This window comes from Sceloporus undulatus, chromosome 6 (assembly GCF_019175285.1).
Source record: "Sceloporus undulatus isolate JIND9_A2432 ecotype Alabama chromosome 6, SceUnd_v1.1, whole genome shotgun sequence".
In the NCBI taxonomy this organism is placed as follows: Eukaryota; Metazoa; Chordata; class Lepidosauria; order Squamata; family Phrynosomatidae; genus Sceloporus; species Sceloporus undulatus.
In genome coordinates this window covers 167,715,235-167,732,554 of record NC_056527.1, presented here as the reverse complement: position 1 = coordinate 167,732,554, position 17,320 = coordinate 167,715,235, and the positions used below count along the sequence as shown (strand labels likewise).

The 17,320-nt window shown below is 44.4% G+C and overlaps 1 protein-coding gene across 1 annotated transcript in view; it reads right to left on the bottom strand.

Annotated features, from left to right (window-relative positions):
* IGDCC4 (immunoglobulin superfamily DCC subclass member 4) overlaps positions 1-16,398 on the bottom strand; it is a 55,002-nt gene extending 38,604 nt beyond the window's left edge. The window contains exon 1 of the mRNA XM_042474492.1: positions 16,098-16,398. Within this exon, the coding sequence (XP_042330426.1) occupies positions 16,098-16,170 (73 nt within the window). The 5' untranslated portion in view covers positions 16,171-16,398. The remainder of the gene's footprint in view (positions 1-16,097) is intronic.
* Between the last annotated feature and the right edge of the window lie 922 nt (positions 16,399-17,320).

Here is a 17,320-nt window from a genome sequence, read left to right as displayed (position 1 = left end):
TCCCATGGATGGAGGTGAGAGCCGGACAGTCAAGAAAGCATAGGAGGAAAATCAACTCATTTGGGATGTGCTGCCTACAAAGCCATTGCATCCATGGTGCCATCGCATGCTGCAAGTGTGCATTTTATATTTGTGCACAGTGTTTCAATGCACCAAAACTTACATAAACCTAGGAGTGTTACGTTACACTGTAACTCCTTTCTGTTGAATCTCGACCCCAAATTTTTATCTCGTTGAGGTCAATGCAAGCTACAGAGTATCCAGTCCATAAGTAAATGTGTTTTCACTCCAAGAAGCAAGGCCTGTAAACAAGATGATACTTTGTCCATCAAAAACGCTCCGCTTTCAAATTGATCCATCGATTCGGATCACACACCGATTTATTTGTAAGTGGGAATAAGGGACAAAACGCACTACAGAAATAATCCACTTGGAGACCGCTTTAACTGCCCCTGGCTCAATGCAAGGGAATGCTAGCAAATGGGAGACATTTAGCCTTCTCTATCAGAGAGCAATGGTGCCACCGCAAACTACATTTCCCAGGATTCCCTAGCACTGAGCTAGGGCAGTTAAAGCGGTGCCAAAGTGGATGGTTTCTGCAGTGCGTTTTGGTCCCAAGACAACCATAGAGCCAAGGCACAATGATATGAATGACTTGGAAAGTCACAGATTACTTTTCAGGCCACTCTTTCCATCATGGCTCTCAGGACACTTTGAAACCAGGCTTTCAAGAAACAGGCAACACAAAACCAGACTTTCTCCTCCTAAACATCTAGTTGTAGGGTATGAGCACAACTATCAAATCCTTTCACTAATATCAACATCTTCATCGTGTGGCTCAACACAATTCACAACTGGTAGCCTTTATGTCAAAACTGGCAGGACACTATATGTTCAGAAACTCAAGCTGCTAAAACTCAGAAAACCTTTATTCAGTAGCTACAGATCCAGTCTAGAGAAATCCACTGCGATGTCTTTAGGACTTTCTAACTGCTGTTAGCTATTATGCAAAGATAGCTATTATGCAAGTTTACATACAGACCTCCAAGGCTATTAGTTGTTTATGGATTAATGGTTTCTTTTGTATCGCTGTTATAAAACGAATAAAAACACTCGATTAAAAGGAAAAAAGGAATTCACTGGCAGAACTGAGCAACAAGCGTCAACATTGCCGAAATAAACTGGGCGCAGTTTCAAAATTCCTGGCAGGTTTAATTCTCATTTGTTATCATCCATAAACACATTTCCCCCTCCGTTCCCATTCTAGCCCCTTCTTTGTTGTGAAAGCCTGATGCTTTGCACAGAAACAGCCTTGAACAGGATTGACTCCGGCTTGCCTCCCTCCGATCTTATCTCCGCACCTGCGCCTGAAGTCGTCATGTCTCAGCCGTATCTGCTTCTACTCTATAACCCATCGCAATTGCTTCCCAACATTTTATGGCAAAGCTGCTCTGAGTGGCATTATTACTTCCCCTCAGTCTAGACACTATCACTCCTAGTGATGCAGCCTGCAATCGCATTGGCTTTTTTCGCTGCCGCATCGCACTGTTGGCTTATGTTCAGCTTGTGGTCTACTAAGGGAAGGGATCCTTGCACTGTGGTCAGGCCAGGAGTCACCCATCCTATAGCTATGCATTTCGATTTTTCTTAGAATCATAGCGTTGGAAGAGACTCCCCCAAGGGCCGTCCAGTCCAACCCCATTCTGCCATGCAGGAACTTTCAATCAATGCACCCCCGACAGATGATCATCTAGCATCTGTTTAAAGTCATGACCACAACTCTGACCACTACTCTGAGTAGCACTGATCTATTTGGTCTTGACAACTATTCTGACCACTGAGTAGCATGGATCTATTTGGTCTTGACCACTACTCTGACCACTGACCACTACTCTGAGTAGCATGGATCTATTTGGTTTTGACCACTACTCTGACCACTAACCACTACTCTGAGTAGCACTGATCTATCTGGTCTTGACCACTACTCTGACCACTGACCACTACTCTGAGTAGCACTGATCTATTCGGTCTTGATCACTACTTTGACGACTGACCACTACTCTGAGTAGCACTGATCTATTTGGTTTTGACCACTACTCTGACCACTGTTCTGAGTAGCACTGATCTCTTTCTTCTTGACCACTACTCTGACCACTGCTCTGAGTAGCACTGATCTATTTGGGAGAAGCTTGATCTTGAGTGAACATGATCCATTCACTTTACAAAAAAGCTACTACGCAGGGAGATGAAACCTGCTAGAAACTTTACAGACAGACAAAACAAAACTTCTGCTTGCATTTTTGGACTTTTTTCTCCCTGCTGAAATTCATTTTCCTAGTTTTGGCTCAGCTCTCGAATCTGTTCAGGTCGTTTTGAATTCTGATCCTGTTCCCTGGGGCATTCGCTAGCCCTATGAATTTGGTGCCATCTGCAAATTCGATAATCCACCAGACACCACTCTTTTAGAGCACAGTTTGGACCACTCTTGGGCCTAAACATCTGGCAGACGTCACAAAAATAGCAAGCAGGGCGACAGAGAAGTTTTTGCAGTCTGAATGCATGCTACCTTGCCAAGCCAACTGGGTCCAAAAAGGAGGGATAAGGAGGATAACCAACTATTACAAAACTTACTCACAAACAAGAAACAAATACAAACAGAGACAGACACAGAGAGAGAGATGCACACGCCAGCAGCCTGTTCTGTCTGAAAGCGCCTTGCCAAGGCGGAGCAGCTGGCTGCATTTAATAGCCAGCATCGTATATAAGCGAACAACAAAATATGCAATTTGCTCAACAACTCATGAGATATCGGGGCAATTCCGCGTAGCGAAAGGGAGGGGAAGGAAAACCTTTAAATGCTCAGGCCCTCGGGGAGCGTGTGGATAATACGTTCATTTCATTATGCCCATTCTCATAAATATTTATTGAACGCAAGCTCTCATTGCTCTTTGGAGAGCAGAGGCTGGATGCATTATGGGCTCCCCACTTCAGACCCACAGACCGCCCCTTAGCCCCTTTCATTCAGGCCTTTTTGCAAGATGGACATTGCTTCCTTGGACTGTGGAGCTGCGGAGTTGGGCAGAATAAAAAGAGACGTGGCTCCTTTTGTTTGCAAAGTGCCATTTACATAACCTCCAACTGTCCTGATCAGGCAAGGACAGATCTGTGGTCCCACATTTGCAGCTGCATTTAAAAGGTCCCAGGTTCTCTCTCCTCCTCCTTTGTCCTCAGCTTACTTCCGTCACTATAAACTTGAGTTCAATATGCAAAAGCAGTCTGCACTCAAGTAATTCAACAAGGAGGAAAATAGATTTCCCAGTACATTTAGGCAAAAGCAACCTGCTGCAGCTGCTCCTAGCTTCTGGTGTTCCCCCTCATTCAGTCCTTCTGCCATCTTGGCCACAGTCTGATGTTGCTTGCTACACGGCTCCCAGTTTCTATCTGTGAAATACTGGATGAAATGCATTTATTCTAATGGGATTACCAGGGTATAGCTTGGTGCCTGACCTGTGTGGTGTAGTGGTTTGAGCACTGGACACTGGAGACCAGGATTCATATCTTGGCTTGGCCACTGGATGCTCTTGGGCAAGTCACACTCTCTCAGCTTCAGAAGATGGCAATGGCAAACCCACCCTCTGAAGGAACTTTCCTAGAAAACCGCATGATAGGGTCGGTATAGAAACTATTTGAAGGCACACAACAACAGCAGCAGCAACAAGAAAGCTTTTATTGCTGGAATGCTGGAGCTTATTGTCTAAGGCAAATAGGGTTCATGATAAAAACAAGCAAGAAGGATGTGCCTTCTGAGCTTTGAGGCCTTGTGGTTTCTGGCATGCCAAGGCTGAGACCTTGGCATTTGGAAAGCCATGTTCCGTTTAAGCCATGAAAATAGTAGGCAGACTCAGAAGCAAAAATTAAAAGAGCACCAAACACTGAAAATGAAGAGTGCATTCTTTACCATTCGAGGCTGCATCTGTGCTGCAGAATTAATGCAGTTTGACACTGCTTCCGTGGCTCAACGCTATCGAGGAATCCTGGGATCTGTCGTTTTGTGAGATATTTAGCCTTTTCCAACAGACAACAAACTGCAAATCCCAGGACACCATAGGATGGAGCCGTGACATTTAAAGCGGTGTCAAACTGCCTTCATTCTGCACTCTTGTTGTTAAACTCTTTGCAGTTCCCCCCCTTTGCTTCAAGTCCTTACAATATCCACACACAGAGGAACAAATGCAACTTTGCCATATCCTCATCTCCTTCGTTGTCGATGCTTAGCTGCTCCCTCCCAGGCATGCGGCTACTCTGCAAACCTAAAGAGAGATAGCTATGTGTATTTATAGATGGCTGGCTCCAGGGAAAGGGAGCGCTGTCCCCTGGCCCTGCCCTCCAATGCTCAAGCAGCTATAAATAAGGCACTATTGTGCAGTCTTGCTCCAGCCATATTGCTCCATCTAGCCCTGCAAAGCCAGAGACCAAGGGATTGCAATCAGCTAACAAAAACAATGCAACCTCACATTCAAAGGATACAGTCATCATCATCATCATCATCATCATCATCTATCAGGTTCAGTGCAGGCCACATCTTAACTTGACAAACCTATCATTTAGAAGCATAAAGGCCAAGAGCCCACATCAGGGATGCATAGTGTAAATCTTTGCATGCAAAACAATGCGCTGGAGAGCCAGCACAGTATAATGGTTTGAACGTCAGACTCTGGAGACCTGGGTTCGAGTCCCGGCTTGGCCACAAAAATCCAGCAGTAGACTTTAGGCATGTCACACTCTCTCAGCCTCAGAGAATGACAAAGGCAAACCCCCTCTGAAGAAACTTGCCAAGAAAATCCAGTAATAGGTTTGGCCTTTGGGTCGCCTTAAAACGGAAACGGCATGAAGGCACTTATGGCAACCCTATCTATCATAGGGTTTTCTTGGCAGGTTTTTTTCAGAGCGAGTTTGGCACTGCCATCCTCTGAGGTCAGCTGAGAGTGTGTGACTTGCCCAAAATCACGTAGCGGTTTTCCATGGCCGAGCCTGGATTTGAACCCTGGTCTCCAGAGTCATAGCCCAACAGTCAAACTACTACATGACACTGGCTTAAGTAAATGCCCCCCCCCTCCCAGCAAATCGATTCAAGCGAATCAATTCAACCAGGGTCATTTGAACTGGTTCAAACCAATTGGCAATCCAGTTTAAAAGGTAGTGGGAATCAGACCTGTACTGTATTTGGAAAGTGGAGAGAAGGCACCTTTGTCTTGAGAAATGTTCTCTTGGCCAGCCTTGATTATAGATTGCAGTGTTTTGGAAAAACTGTTCCATGCAACCTTCCATGCACAGATCCCTCCTCACTCTCCAAAATCCCCAAATCCCCAAATCCAGCAGCCCTCAGACCTTCGCTCCCAAAGTTTCCATGCCATCTGAGCAACTCTGAGAGGTTCACCAGCTTCCCTTTGAACTGTCCAATTAAATTTCCCACCCAACAAAGCTATTGTCTTACAGCTGTCTTGCTGTAGCGGATGGGGCAGAATTGCTAATGAGATCATCGCCGCTAATTGGTCTGTAGCCCATTCATTCTTAAGTTTCCCAAAATGAAGTACGGTTGTGTGTGTCAGACAGATGGAATGCACAAACACACACCCATACACACACACACACAGCCATGTGCAGAAAGAGAGATTGAGAGATGGTGCACACAACGGAAATCAGGTTTGTGAACATTACAAGAGACAAAAGGAATCATTGGAGTTTATCACATGAAGGTGATCAGGTGTTTATCCCATGAATATCCCAGACATGACATTGCACAAAACCTGCCATTAAAGTGGTCACAAAGAAGCATTAACGTACATCTTTTTACTTTCAGGATTTCAGTGACAATGCGTTTCTGATATTTGCACAGTTGTGTGTGATCATCATTTGTCCAGTTACTCACCATTTTCTCTTTATTTGCGGAATGCTTTCAATGCGGTTTAATATCTCTTTAATGCCGAAATTAGCCCCAGTGTGATAAACTCCATTGCAGAACACAAAACGGAATGAGAAGGCAAAAGACAAGGGAGACTTGGAAGATAGGAGGCCTTTCCTTTTCCCCCCCTATAAGATTCCAGGAAACCACATTGATTTTATATGCTGCCTTTCTTCTAAACCGGACCCAAGGTGGCTCACAAAATATACTTTAAAAACAAGAGAACTTTTACTTATTAGTAACTTATTATTGTTTGTCATTGCGTCTTGTTAAACTTATTGTTCTTAAGCTTATTGTTGTTTGTGTCTGACTTATGATGACCTGAAGGCAAATCTATCATGGGATTTTCTTGGGAGGATTCGGTCAGTGGAGGTTTGCCACGTCATTCTGATAGCCTTTTGGCTGAAGAGCGGGGTATAAATAATAATAATAATAATAATAATAATAATAATAATAATAATAATAATAATTATTCCCCTGAGGCCGAGACAGTATGACTTGCCCAAGGTCACCCACTGGGTTTCATGGCCGAGCGGAAATCGAACCCAGGCCTCTAGAGTCATAGTCCAACACTCAAATCATGCTGGCTTTCCTTTAATCAGTTTGACACCAGTTTTACTCCCACGGCTCTGTGCTATGCAATTCTGCAAATTGTAGTTTGTTGTGTTACCAGAGCTCTCTGATAGAGAGAGCTAGAGTTAAAGGTTTCTATAGTTAAGCTACGGAAAGCTAAAGGAACTACGGTTCCCAGAATTCCATAGCATTGACCCATCATAGTTAAAGTGGTGTCAAACTGGATTATTTCTGCCGTGTGATTGGAGCTTCAGTGCAACCAGCGAAATCTGGGAAGGAGATCCAGCAGAACCAGGCAGAGCGGGATTGGATGACCATTGCAAAAAAACCTTGCAGGCTTTTTGCTTGAATGGGCCTAGCTGCGAGTTCTTTATTATTTATTAACTGAAAGGTTTATATCCTGCCTTTCTGCTTTATCCCTAAAGCACCTGGGGCAGGGTACATATCCTTGCAATCGTAAAACAAACAGAAAGGTCACAGGTAAAAGGTGTTCCAGGGGTTGTTCCGGCATCAAACAGCCAGTTGGGCCAAAGGTATGTGCTGCGAAAGTCTTTGCTCTGTGGTTGGTGCAAAGATCTGCGCATGTTTTCAAGGTGATTGCTGGCTCTTTTTGCCAGGCAGAATATTTGCAAAAGTGGAGGAAGGGAGAGAAGGGAGGGAGGGAGGCGTCCCATGGGTGCATCTGCACTGTAGAAATGATGCAGTTTGACACCATCGCATTTACGTACTTCCATACGAAGGTCAAACAGCAGGCGAACACAGATTGCCAATTTCCACTTCCCCACCCGGCGACCCCTTATTGCGTCATAGTAAATCGATTCTGATCTGCATCTCGTTCACACTGACACTGAATCGATTCATGGATCCGATTCTTGAAATCGATTTTTGAAATCAATTCCAATCCGCATCTGGGTCACACTTGAGTGGAATTGATTTATCCAAAAAGACGCAGAAAAAATCAGCGTCAGAAAGACGTGGGTTGAATGGGTCTAGCGCATGCCCCCCCCCTCGCCAAATCACTTCAACGATTTGGTTCAAGCACAAACCAGGGTCATTTAAACCACTTCAAACTGATTTGCGAACTGGTTTAAAATGTAGTGGGAATGACGCCTCAGTTCAGGTGCATTCAAAAGAAGGGATTTTGTAGCACAATTCATGCACAGCTCATAAGCGGAGATTTACACAACACAAGGCTGATGGAGGATCTTGATGGAAATCTACTCGCTACTCTGTCGCTTAAACCAGCTTTTGGTTTTCCCCCATTGGATCAGTTGCATCAAAACAGATTCATGAGTAATCCTGTCCTTCGGTGATGCTTACTCTCCTCTGTGGCATTAATCATGCGCTGGCTCATTTCCCTGTTCCATCTAATTAATTAAGCAGCAACTGCCTTCATTTAAATTACAACGATCAGAAAGGACTTATTCAAACCAAGCCATTGAAGGTCTGTATATCAGACTAATTAAATACCAGTTTCTTTTATAAAATGAAAAGGATTCTGGAGGGGGGGCAGCCAATAAATTAGTTTATCCTAGATCAACAATACTCATGTAAGGTTTCTAATACCATTGTAATATCTGGAGTCCATATTAATTTCTACCAATGGATTCCACTTTTCATTGGCCAGGGGGAATATTTCCATATCTTGGTCCCTGGCAGAGACTGAGGCCACATCTGCATTGCAAAAATAATATCGTTTGATATTGTTTTAACTGTCATGGCCCCATGCTATGGAATCATGGGATGTGTAGTTCATTAGAGCTCTCTGACAAAGAAGGCTAAATAGCTCACAAAACTACAAAGCCCAGGATTTCATAGCATGGAGCCAGAACAGTTAATGCGGTGTCAAATTGTATTACGTTTGCAGTATGGATGCACTCTGAGATATTTCGGTCGCCCATGTTAAAGATTTCCTTGCAAGAAAAAACCTTCCTAAAGGTTGCCACCTTCCACAACACAGGGATAGTTTTCCTCTGACGTTTGAAAAAGCTGGGCGGATAAGTGTGAAGATGGATGGGCCCATTAATGGAAGTGACCTGACTGGCCTCTGTTGCAAAGATGAGGGGGTCCCACCCAGGAATTTAACAGCCGGAGCTGAATGTTTTTTAAACTCAAGAGACAGACTGTAAATCATGGAGATTATGCATCTCTTGCTTTTTTGCTTCTCCCTGAAGCCCTGGCTGCAAGGCTGGGCATGAGAGGCCTTTTCACAGATGCAGCTGCCCTTGAGCCACCATGGCTGCATCCACACTGGAGAAATAACCCAGTTTGGTACCGCTTTAACTGCCCTGGCTCAAGGCTATGGAATTCTGAGAGCTGGAGTTTGTTGTGGGGCCCAGAGCGGAAAGGGGAGCCTTGCGCTAGACCCATTTAACCCGCACCTTTTTGATGCTGATTTTTCCCCCACATCTTTTTTGAATAAATTGAGTCTGCACAAGTGTGAACCAGATGCGGACTGGAATCGATTTCAATTTGCCCTTCCGCCAGTTGGAGCGGGTCCATTTTGAATTGATCCATTCATCAATGTGAACCGCAAGTGGGTTATTTTATTTTGCAGCAAGAAAATGTGATCGGGGCAAATGTAGCATGAACCATGTTCCACTGCCTAACAGATCCATTGATTTGGATTGCAAAGCAATTTATTTGTAAGTGGGAATGCAGCCCAAGATAATTAAATGATTGTGCATCAGACACATCATGAGACAACATGACTCAATGGTAAAGACGATCGTGCTTGGCAAACATGGAAGGCAGTAGGAAAAGGAGACCATCTCATTACAGGTGGATGGAGTCCATCATGGACGCTAGGGCTGCTGCCTTGAGTTTGCAAAGTCCTGAGAAGAACTGTTGATGGACAGTTTTTGGAGATGTCTCATTGATACAGTCACCACTGCAACTGACCTGAGAGTGAATAACGGCAATGACCAAAAATAACCCTCCTTTGGGGAAGTGAGGGCGGATCCTTTATGAACATTGCACTGAAGTTCCTCTTTGCAAGAAATTCCAGCCTGGAGTGGCCTTAATTGGGAGCGTGTCCATTTATGGAAGCTGGAATGTAATTAAGCCGTAACCATAGGAACTAAGGCACCTTGACAGGAGGATGACAAACAATGCGGCCGGGATCCTTGCAAAGGCAGGAGGAGCCGGGTCACTGCTAATAATGAACCCAGAATGGATGGCGGTGTTGGGAAACGATGGGCCAGAGCTCATCAAAAGCCCTCCCTGGGTAAGATCAAAAAGGAATCAGGGGGAAAGGAACATGAAGCATGAATACGGGGCTGTCAGAAAAAACGCATTAATTACTCCATGTGAAACCGGGAAGCCTTGTGGGTGCAAGAGATCGCTGAGATGTTTCTTAATGAGAGCGGCATCCAGCCCACTAAGTAATCTTATCCAAAAAGTGTATCCAAGGGAAGCCACGTTGGCCACGCAGCAAAGTAATAACACCCACAATCTACAGCCTTTATGGGCCAACCAAAATGCAAGCTTACAAAAACCCTTTGCCTGATGGAGAAGCCAATGGAGCTTTGAAAGCTTGCGTCATGTATTTTCTGCATGATTTCTGGCATGATTTCCAGACCTTTTGCCATTGCGGTCACTGTCTTCTGGACACGCTCCAGCTTCTCAACAACCTTCTCGAATTGTGGTGCCCAGAACTATACACAGGATCCCAGGGTAGGTCTGATCAGAATAAAGTGGCATTATTACTTCCCTTGATCCAGATACTATACCCCTATTGATGCAGAGTAGGATCGTATTGGCTTTCTTAGCTGCTGCATCACACTGTTTAATCTGAGTTAAACTGAGTTTAATCCAAAGTCAGTAACGAAAACATTCACCATCATCTGCAAATGTATGAATTCCCTCTGGCTATGGGCTATGCAAGTTACACTATCTCGGTCTCAAAGGAGGACAAACACTCTTTGAACAAATCTTGCCATAAAAGCCTCATGATATGTTCACCTTAAGATCACCATAAGTCAGAAATGGCTTGAAGGCGCACAACAACAAAAATTTGCACTCAGGACTCATATGGATGGAGAGACAAAGATTCCAATAAGGGTTTAGTATTAATAGCTCAGCCCTTAGATGGACTAATCTGTCAGGTTTTGCTTCTTCCCACATTTGTATCATTTTACTCTCGGGGTCTTTCTGTTCCAAATGTGCAGAGATTTGAAATAAGAGCCAGCATGCGCAGTGGTTTGAGGGCTGGACTACAACTCTGGAGACCGGGGTTCAATTCCTGCTCATCCATGCAACCCATTGGGTGAACTTGGGCAGAGGCACACACTCAGGAGAAGGCCATGGCAACCCTCCTCTAAACGGACCTTGCCAAGAAATGATGCAGGAGAGGCTTGCCTTAGGGTCGCCATAGATCAGAAATGACTTGAAGGCACACAACGCACATGGAGATGGGAAAAAGTGGAGTAAAATCCATACAATAAGTGAAGAGTGATTAAATTATGGCCCCCATCCCTAGGCTATTCTCCCTTGCCTTAATGGGTTTTCAGTGTGTTTTGAGAAGGGACGGAGACAAGAGAGTGAGAAATGGCCTAAGTAAAAGCTGGCCACGGATCAAAAGAGACACCTCTCGGAGGAAGGAAGGCGCTTGTCGCCACAAGGGCCCCGAGTCAATGGAAACCTTGTTAGGTAGAGAGCCAGACTCCCTTGCTAACAAGCTCTTATCTCCGTTTTTGTTCCCCATTGAAGGGGGTCCCATCATTAGCAGGAGTGTTAACAAGAGTCCTCTCAATAGCCGCCCAAACTGCCAGGCCCCTCTGAATATTCATGGAGGGAGGGGAGCAAGGGGGATGTGAGAAAGCAAACAAGGGAGAGAAAAGGAGCCAAGGGCTGCCCCATTGTCCGCCCAGAAGGCCCTCATGCACGGTGGGAAAAGGGGGGATTGAATTGCCCGAACAATGATGGGTCGAGGGCTTTCCTCCCCTGCTAAGGGATGCGTGTCCCATCTGCTGGGAGAAGTTATTTTCAGTTTTCAAGACAAGAGATGGTGTTTTTCCATGCAGCTCATTGTGATGGATGTCCAGCCGTGTTCAACTGGGAAATGTAGTTCTGGAAAAAGGACAAAGGTTGGCTGGGTTGGTCTTTCTGATTAATTCTCACACAAAACTGCAGCACTCAGGATGCTTCACGGAAAGCGAGGGCCATTTGCAATACTCAGGAAACTGCAATACCCAGGGAAGCTTTGAAGAAAACTAGGACCATACTCCTACTACTGGTACTACTACTCTGGTGGTTCAGTGGTTACATGCCTGTAATGCAGCCACTCACTCGCAAACCACAAGGTTGTGAATTCAATACCAGCCAGGAGATCAGGGTCAACTCAGCCTGGCATCCTTCCTCCGTAGGTCGCTAAAATGTGTTCCCAGCTTGTTAGGGGCAATTGGCTTACACACATTGTACACCGCTTAGGAAGTGCTTAAGTTCACTTATAAGCGGTATAGAAATGTACTTGCTATTGCTATTACTGCTGCTGCTGCTGCTACTACTACTACATTTGTGCCTCCACATTCGCAAGGGTTAGGGGCCCAAGGCCTCGTGAATATGGAAAAACTGCAGATAACAAAAACCGCCATGTTTTTACCTGAGATGACACCTCTCTAGGAATCTCTAGGTCCTCCAGGGCATCTCTATGGTCAACGTCCGACAGACACTGACCATAGAGTTGTGCTGGAGGAGCTACAAATGCCTAGTTGAGTGTTCTCTCTAGGAATCTCTAGGTCTTTCAGTGCAGCCTTTAGTTAAAGTTGAGCATAGAGTTGCACTGGAGGACCTAGTTATTCCTTGAGGGGACATATCAATCAAATCTGTGAATAGTCAAATCTGCAAATATCATTATTATTATTATTATTATTATTATTATTATTATTATTACAATGTAAGAAAAGCAAAGCAGGGTCCCCCACCAAAAACCCCTCTTGCTCCAAAGCACCCACTTATCCGCTGCACCTTTCTTCACCAAGTTTTCCACACTTTTGGCTGAGGCTGGCTATCTGAGCCGTAGTTTTCACTCGGCGGATCAATGGAGGGCAACAGATTTGTGGGTCAAGAAGAGAGGCCTGGCGGAGATGGGGCACGAAGGCTGTCTAACAGCTGCTGGGGGGGAGCAGGAGGGGAGGCGAGAGCGAAACAGAGTCCTTTTCTTTTTATAACAAGCAGAGCGGAGAAGCGGCCTGTGAATCACAGCTGGGGAAGGGGAAACCATTTTCTGAAAAAGAAAACCAGAAGATGAAAAAGAAAGAACGAAAGAAAAGAAAAGAGGGAGACTCTCTTTCCCTGGAAAAGGCCCTTGGTGTTTACTTGTCCATTTGACATGAAGGAAAACTCCCAAGAAAGCACATTTAATAGCACTGGGGAAACTAATGATCCTAAACAACCCAGTGAAGGGAGACAAAGACACTTTGGGAGCAAGCAAACCAAACAGGGGAATACAAAGCAGAAGGGCTTTGGACACAGTCTCTCTGCTGGCAGCAGGGCACTCCGGCAGGGAGTTCGCCTTCGCCTGGCAAATGGAAATGGATCCTCGCCTCCGAAAGGCTGAAACCTCCCTCCCTACACACACACACACACACACACAGAGTTTGGAAAGGAGCTACAGAACACAAGATTAATTCACCCCTTCCCTGTTGTTTTGCCTTTGGCCAAAAACCAGCCCTGCAAAGCTAATGGGTTTTTCCTTCTTCTTCTTGAAGTGGTAGGATGCAACGAGAGAGGATGCAGAAGTAGGGCACTGCTCTCCAAAGGAGATTTTTCCCTCCTGGTCAAATTTTCTTTCAGTCCCTAATTTTTATTATCATTATCATTATTTTATCAAGTTTTCATTAATAATTAAAACCACGATTTACAAAACAAGAATATACTGTACAATAACTGTGATCATTTGCACAAGTACCAATAACGGCATTTAGACATGTCTATGTGATACAACTTCCCAAAAGTTCAGTTTGTGTCTACTCCCCCAAACTCCGGCCTCATTCCCACTACCTTTTAAACCGGATCGCAAATCAGTTTGAACCGATGGTTAAATGACCATGGTTCACACTCAAACTGCTGAAGCAATTTGGAGATGGGGGCCATGCGCTAGCAACATGAAAATGTGATCGGGGCAAATGTAGCGGAAACCACACTCCGCTGTCCAATTGATTCATCGATTCAGATTGCAAACCGATTTATTTGTAAGTGGGAATGAGGTTCTTCTAGATTCCTTTTCATTGATTTTCCATCAAACAAAATTCTAAACAGTCCTCCTAAATTTGCCCACCATTTCATATTTATATATCCCTGCTTATTTAGTCCCTTCTTTTTTACATCATTCCGCTACTGGAGACCATTCCTCCTCCGTTTCTTCAATATCTTTATTGCTCAAGTAACCAGTTAGTTTATCCATTTCTACTACGTTGTTAACCTTTAATACCCACTCATCTATCTTTGGTACTTCCCAATTTCTCCCCCCCAAAAATCAACCTGGCCATTGTAATAGAATACAACAGGATTCAAGAACGGAGCTATTGCTAGATTGAAGGTGTTGTTGTTGTGTGTCCTCAAGTCGTTTCCGACTTATAGCAATCCTAAGGCAAACCTATCATGGGGTTTGCTCAGAGGTTTGCCTTTCATTGGACACAGAGAGGGTGAGAAAAATAATGTTATTTAATAAATTGCATGCCTTTATGATTCCCTGAATCCTCCCGGCTCTTTCTGGATGCATTTAACACACTCGCTCACGGCTCCAATTTCTAAAAGCAGTGGGATCAATCCCAAATGTCTGCATATTTGTTTCAGACACGGCCTGCCAATAGTTTGGATGCGGATGTCTTCTCAGGTCCAAGAAACTTTTCTTGGGAAGCCTGCCTTCCTTCAGGCCAACGACTTTGAAGTCATTGAAAATAACTTTTCTGAAAGACAGCCGCAACTTGACGGGGCAGAGAAACCATTTCGTTGCAACAGGTCCCTGGAGGCAGCAGGAATTTCCAACGTTTTTATGGTACAGCTGGAGGATCTGGATGTTTTTGACTGGTTTAAGTGCCCAAATGGCTGCCCTGGAGTCCATACTATGTAGTTTCACTTTAAGGTTACACACTGGGTGCAATCCAAAACTGCTTGAGAAGCGATAGAAACCCAGCCCTTAAGTGGAGAAAGAGAACTATTCCATGATCAACAGATTTATTATTTTATGAACTTCATGGACCACAGCCCACTATGTCAGATGCACAAAACTACGGCGAGTAAATTCATTCTGAATTCTAAATGAGAGTCTATCAACCTTTTTTCGTAGTTATTATATGCCCTCCAACTGTCCCGATTTGGCAGGGAAGACCCAATTAATCCTGCGCTTTTCCATCTTTTCAGCTGATTTTAAAATGTCCTGGTTTCTCTCCTCTTCCTCTTTGCCCCTCTTCATATTCAGCTTACTGTTGTACTTTGTTGTGGCTAAATTTCTCACAAAACTGCAAATCCCAGAATTCCATAGCACTGAGCCATGGCAGTTAAAATGGCGTCAAACTGCATTAATTTCTGCAGTGCAGATTCAGCCATTGGCTCTCACCCAATAAATGAAGTCATTCAAAGTCCCTTTGTGTGCATTACTGTGTTATACTGTCACATACAACAACAGCAACATTTTGGTTAGCACATAATGGTGTGTCTGTTTGAACTACTCAGTACTGGAAGAAATAGGTGGAAATGATCCTTGAGTTACCCAGCCTCTTGCAATTGAGAAGGGCAAGACTTCTCCTCCTCCTCCTCTCCTCTCCTCTCCTCTCCGTTGAACTGAGTTCAAACTCATTTTGCACCTTGAATTCAGTTTGCAGCCATCGAAGTTAGTTGAGGATAAAGTTGGAAGGAGAAGAAAGAAACTGGGAAATTATAGAAGCTGCTGGAAAAATTGGAACAGCAGAGGATTTATCAGGACACTCCTTGCCAAACTGGGACACTTGGAGAGGATTGCGCGCTATACCAGCAAAACTACTGTATACACTTAACTATAAATCGACCTCATGTATAAGTCAAAGGTAGGTTTTGAGGCTAAAATTATGGGTTTTGATATGACCCGTGGATAAGTCGAGGGTAAAAATGAAAGCCATGTAACAAAGGATCTGAAGGATGGAGCAGATGAAAATGATGCCAAAGAACTTGCAAAATTCCAATTGTTTTGTGTTCACACTAAAGGTTGGATGGATGAGAGAATAAAGTGCAGAATGGGGATCAGTGCTATCAGGACAGATTATGTTCTTGCCTTTCACCAGGAGATGTTTTCACCATAGACATGGTGTCCATCAAAAATGTAAGGGCAATGGCAATGTTAGGTGAGTTTGCTATACAAACCTGGAAAAAGTGGCACAGCGTACCCATAAGACCCCCACATTTCTTTCCTTTCCCTGCAGCTGCAACCCAACAGCCCTTTCCCTTTGGAAGATGCTCCCTGTTCCCAGTCGGCATTATACCCAGTGCAAAACAATTAGCAAAACAAGGTGATAATTGTCCTTTGGAGCTCAAAGGGACAGGCATTTCTAACCAAAGCCTCATAGAGATTAAGTGCGCCCCTCACCTTTCCAAGCTGCGTGGGCCAGGCTGAGGAGGCTTAGGTTTCTCTCTTCTAGCAGCAGCGCATAAGTCGGCATAATGGAAACTGTTGTTCTTCGACTGTGACTGCGCAATCTGAGAACAGAGAAGAAGCAACTGGCATTAAGGAAACACAATGCGCATTCTTCTCGCTGGACGCGTTGAGTAAGAAAGCTCAGACCGTGGCGTCATGGCATCCAGTCCTCACTGACTCGGATCAAAATTGGAAGTAACCAAGAAACTGCATTGAGAGTGGGAAAAATTAGAAACAATTCAGCTTGACACCACTTTAACTGCCATGGCTCCATGCTATGGAATTCTGGGATTTTGTAGTTTGTTGCGGCACCACAGATCTCCAACAGAGAAAGCAAAATGTCTCACAAAACTACAGTTCCTGGAATTTCATAGCTTTGAGCCATAGCAGTTCAAAGCTGTGTCGACTTGGATTATATCTGCAGTGCGGATGCAGCCACAGTTTAGCTCAGTTTCCATTTGCTCTTATCTTGTGTTACAGCATCCCCTGCTGGCATCTAAGGCACTCCTTTTCAAGTCACAGTTAAGAGTAAAAACAGATCATACAGAGCCTATGACTGTCATTTCTTCTCCAAGCAGCTACTAAATATGGATGTAGATGAGTGGCAGAGAGAGCGAAAGGATGTTCCCAGTATTTATGTTATCTGCAGTTTTAAATGTATATGTATATATACAGTTTCTTAGAGAGGCAGAGAATTCAAACAGGTATTGCTGACCTTTTTACCATATACTGTACTGTATATGAGTGCCAGCATGGCATAGTGGTTTACGTGTTGGACTATGATTCTGCAGACCAGGGTTCGAATCCCAGCTCAGCCATAAAATCCCACTGGGGGACTTTGGCAAGAAGTCACAGTCAGCCTCAAAGGATGGCAATGGCACGCCCCCTCTGAAGAAACGTGACAAGAAAACCCCAGAATAGGTTCATGTTAGGGTTGCCATATACTGGAAATGACTTTGGCACCCATAGCAGCATGTATATGTGTATATGTGTGTGTGTAATTTTTAACCAGCGTTAACAGTGCATTTCTATCCTTCTGTTGCAAAGCTGCAAATACAGATGAACCCATGATTTATTTAGTTAATTTACTGTTTTAGTCCTAGTATTGCAAGAGATGGTTCAATGCAACTGGCATAGTTCTCTTTTTGCATAAGGCTAGGAGTGAAGGCAGGTGT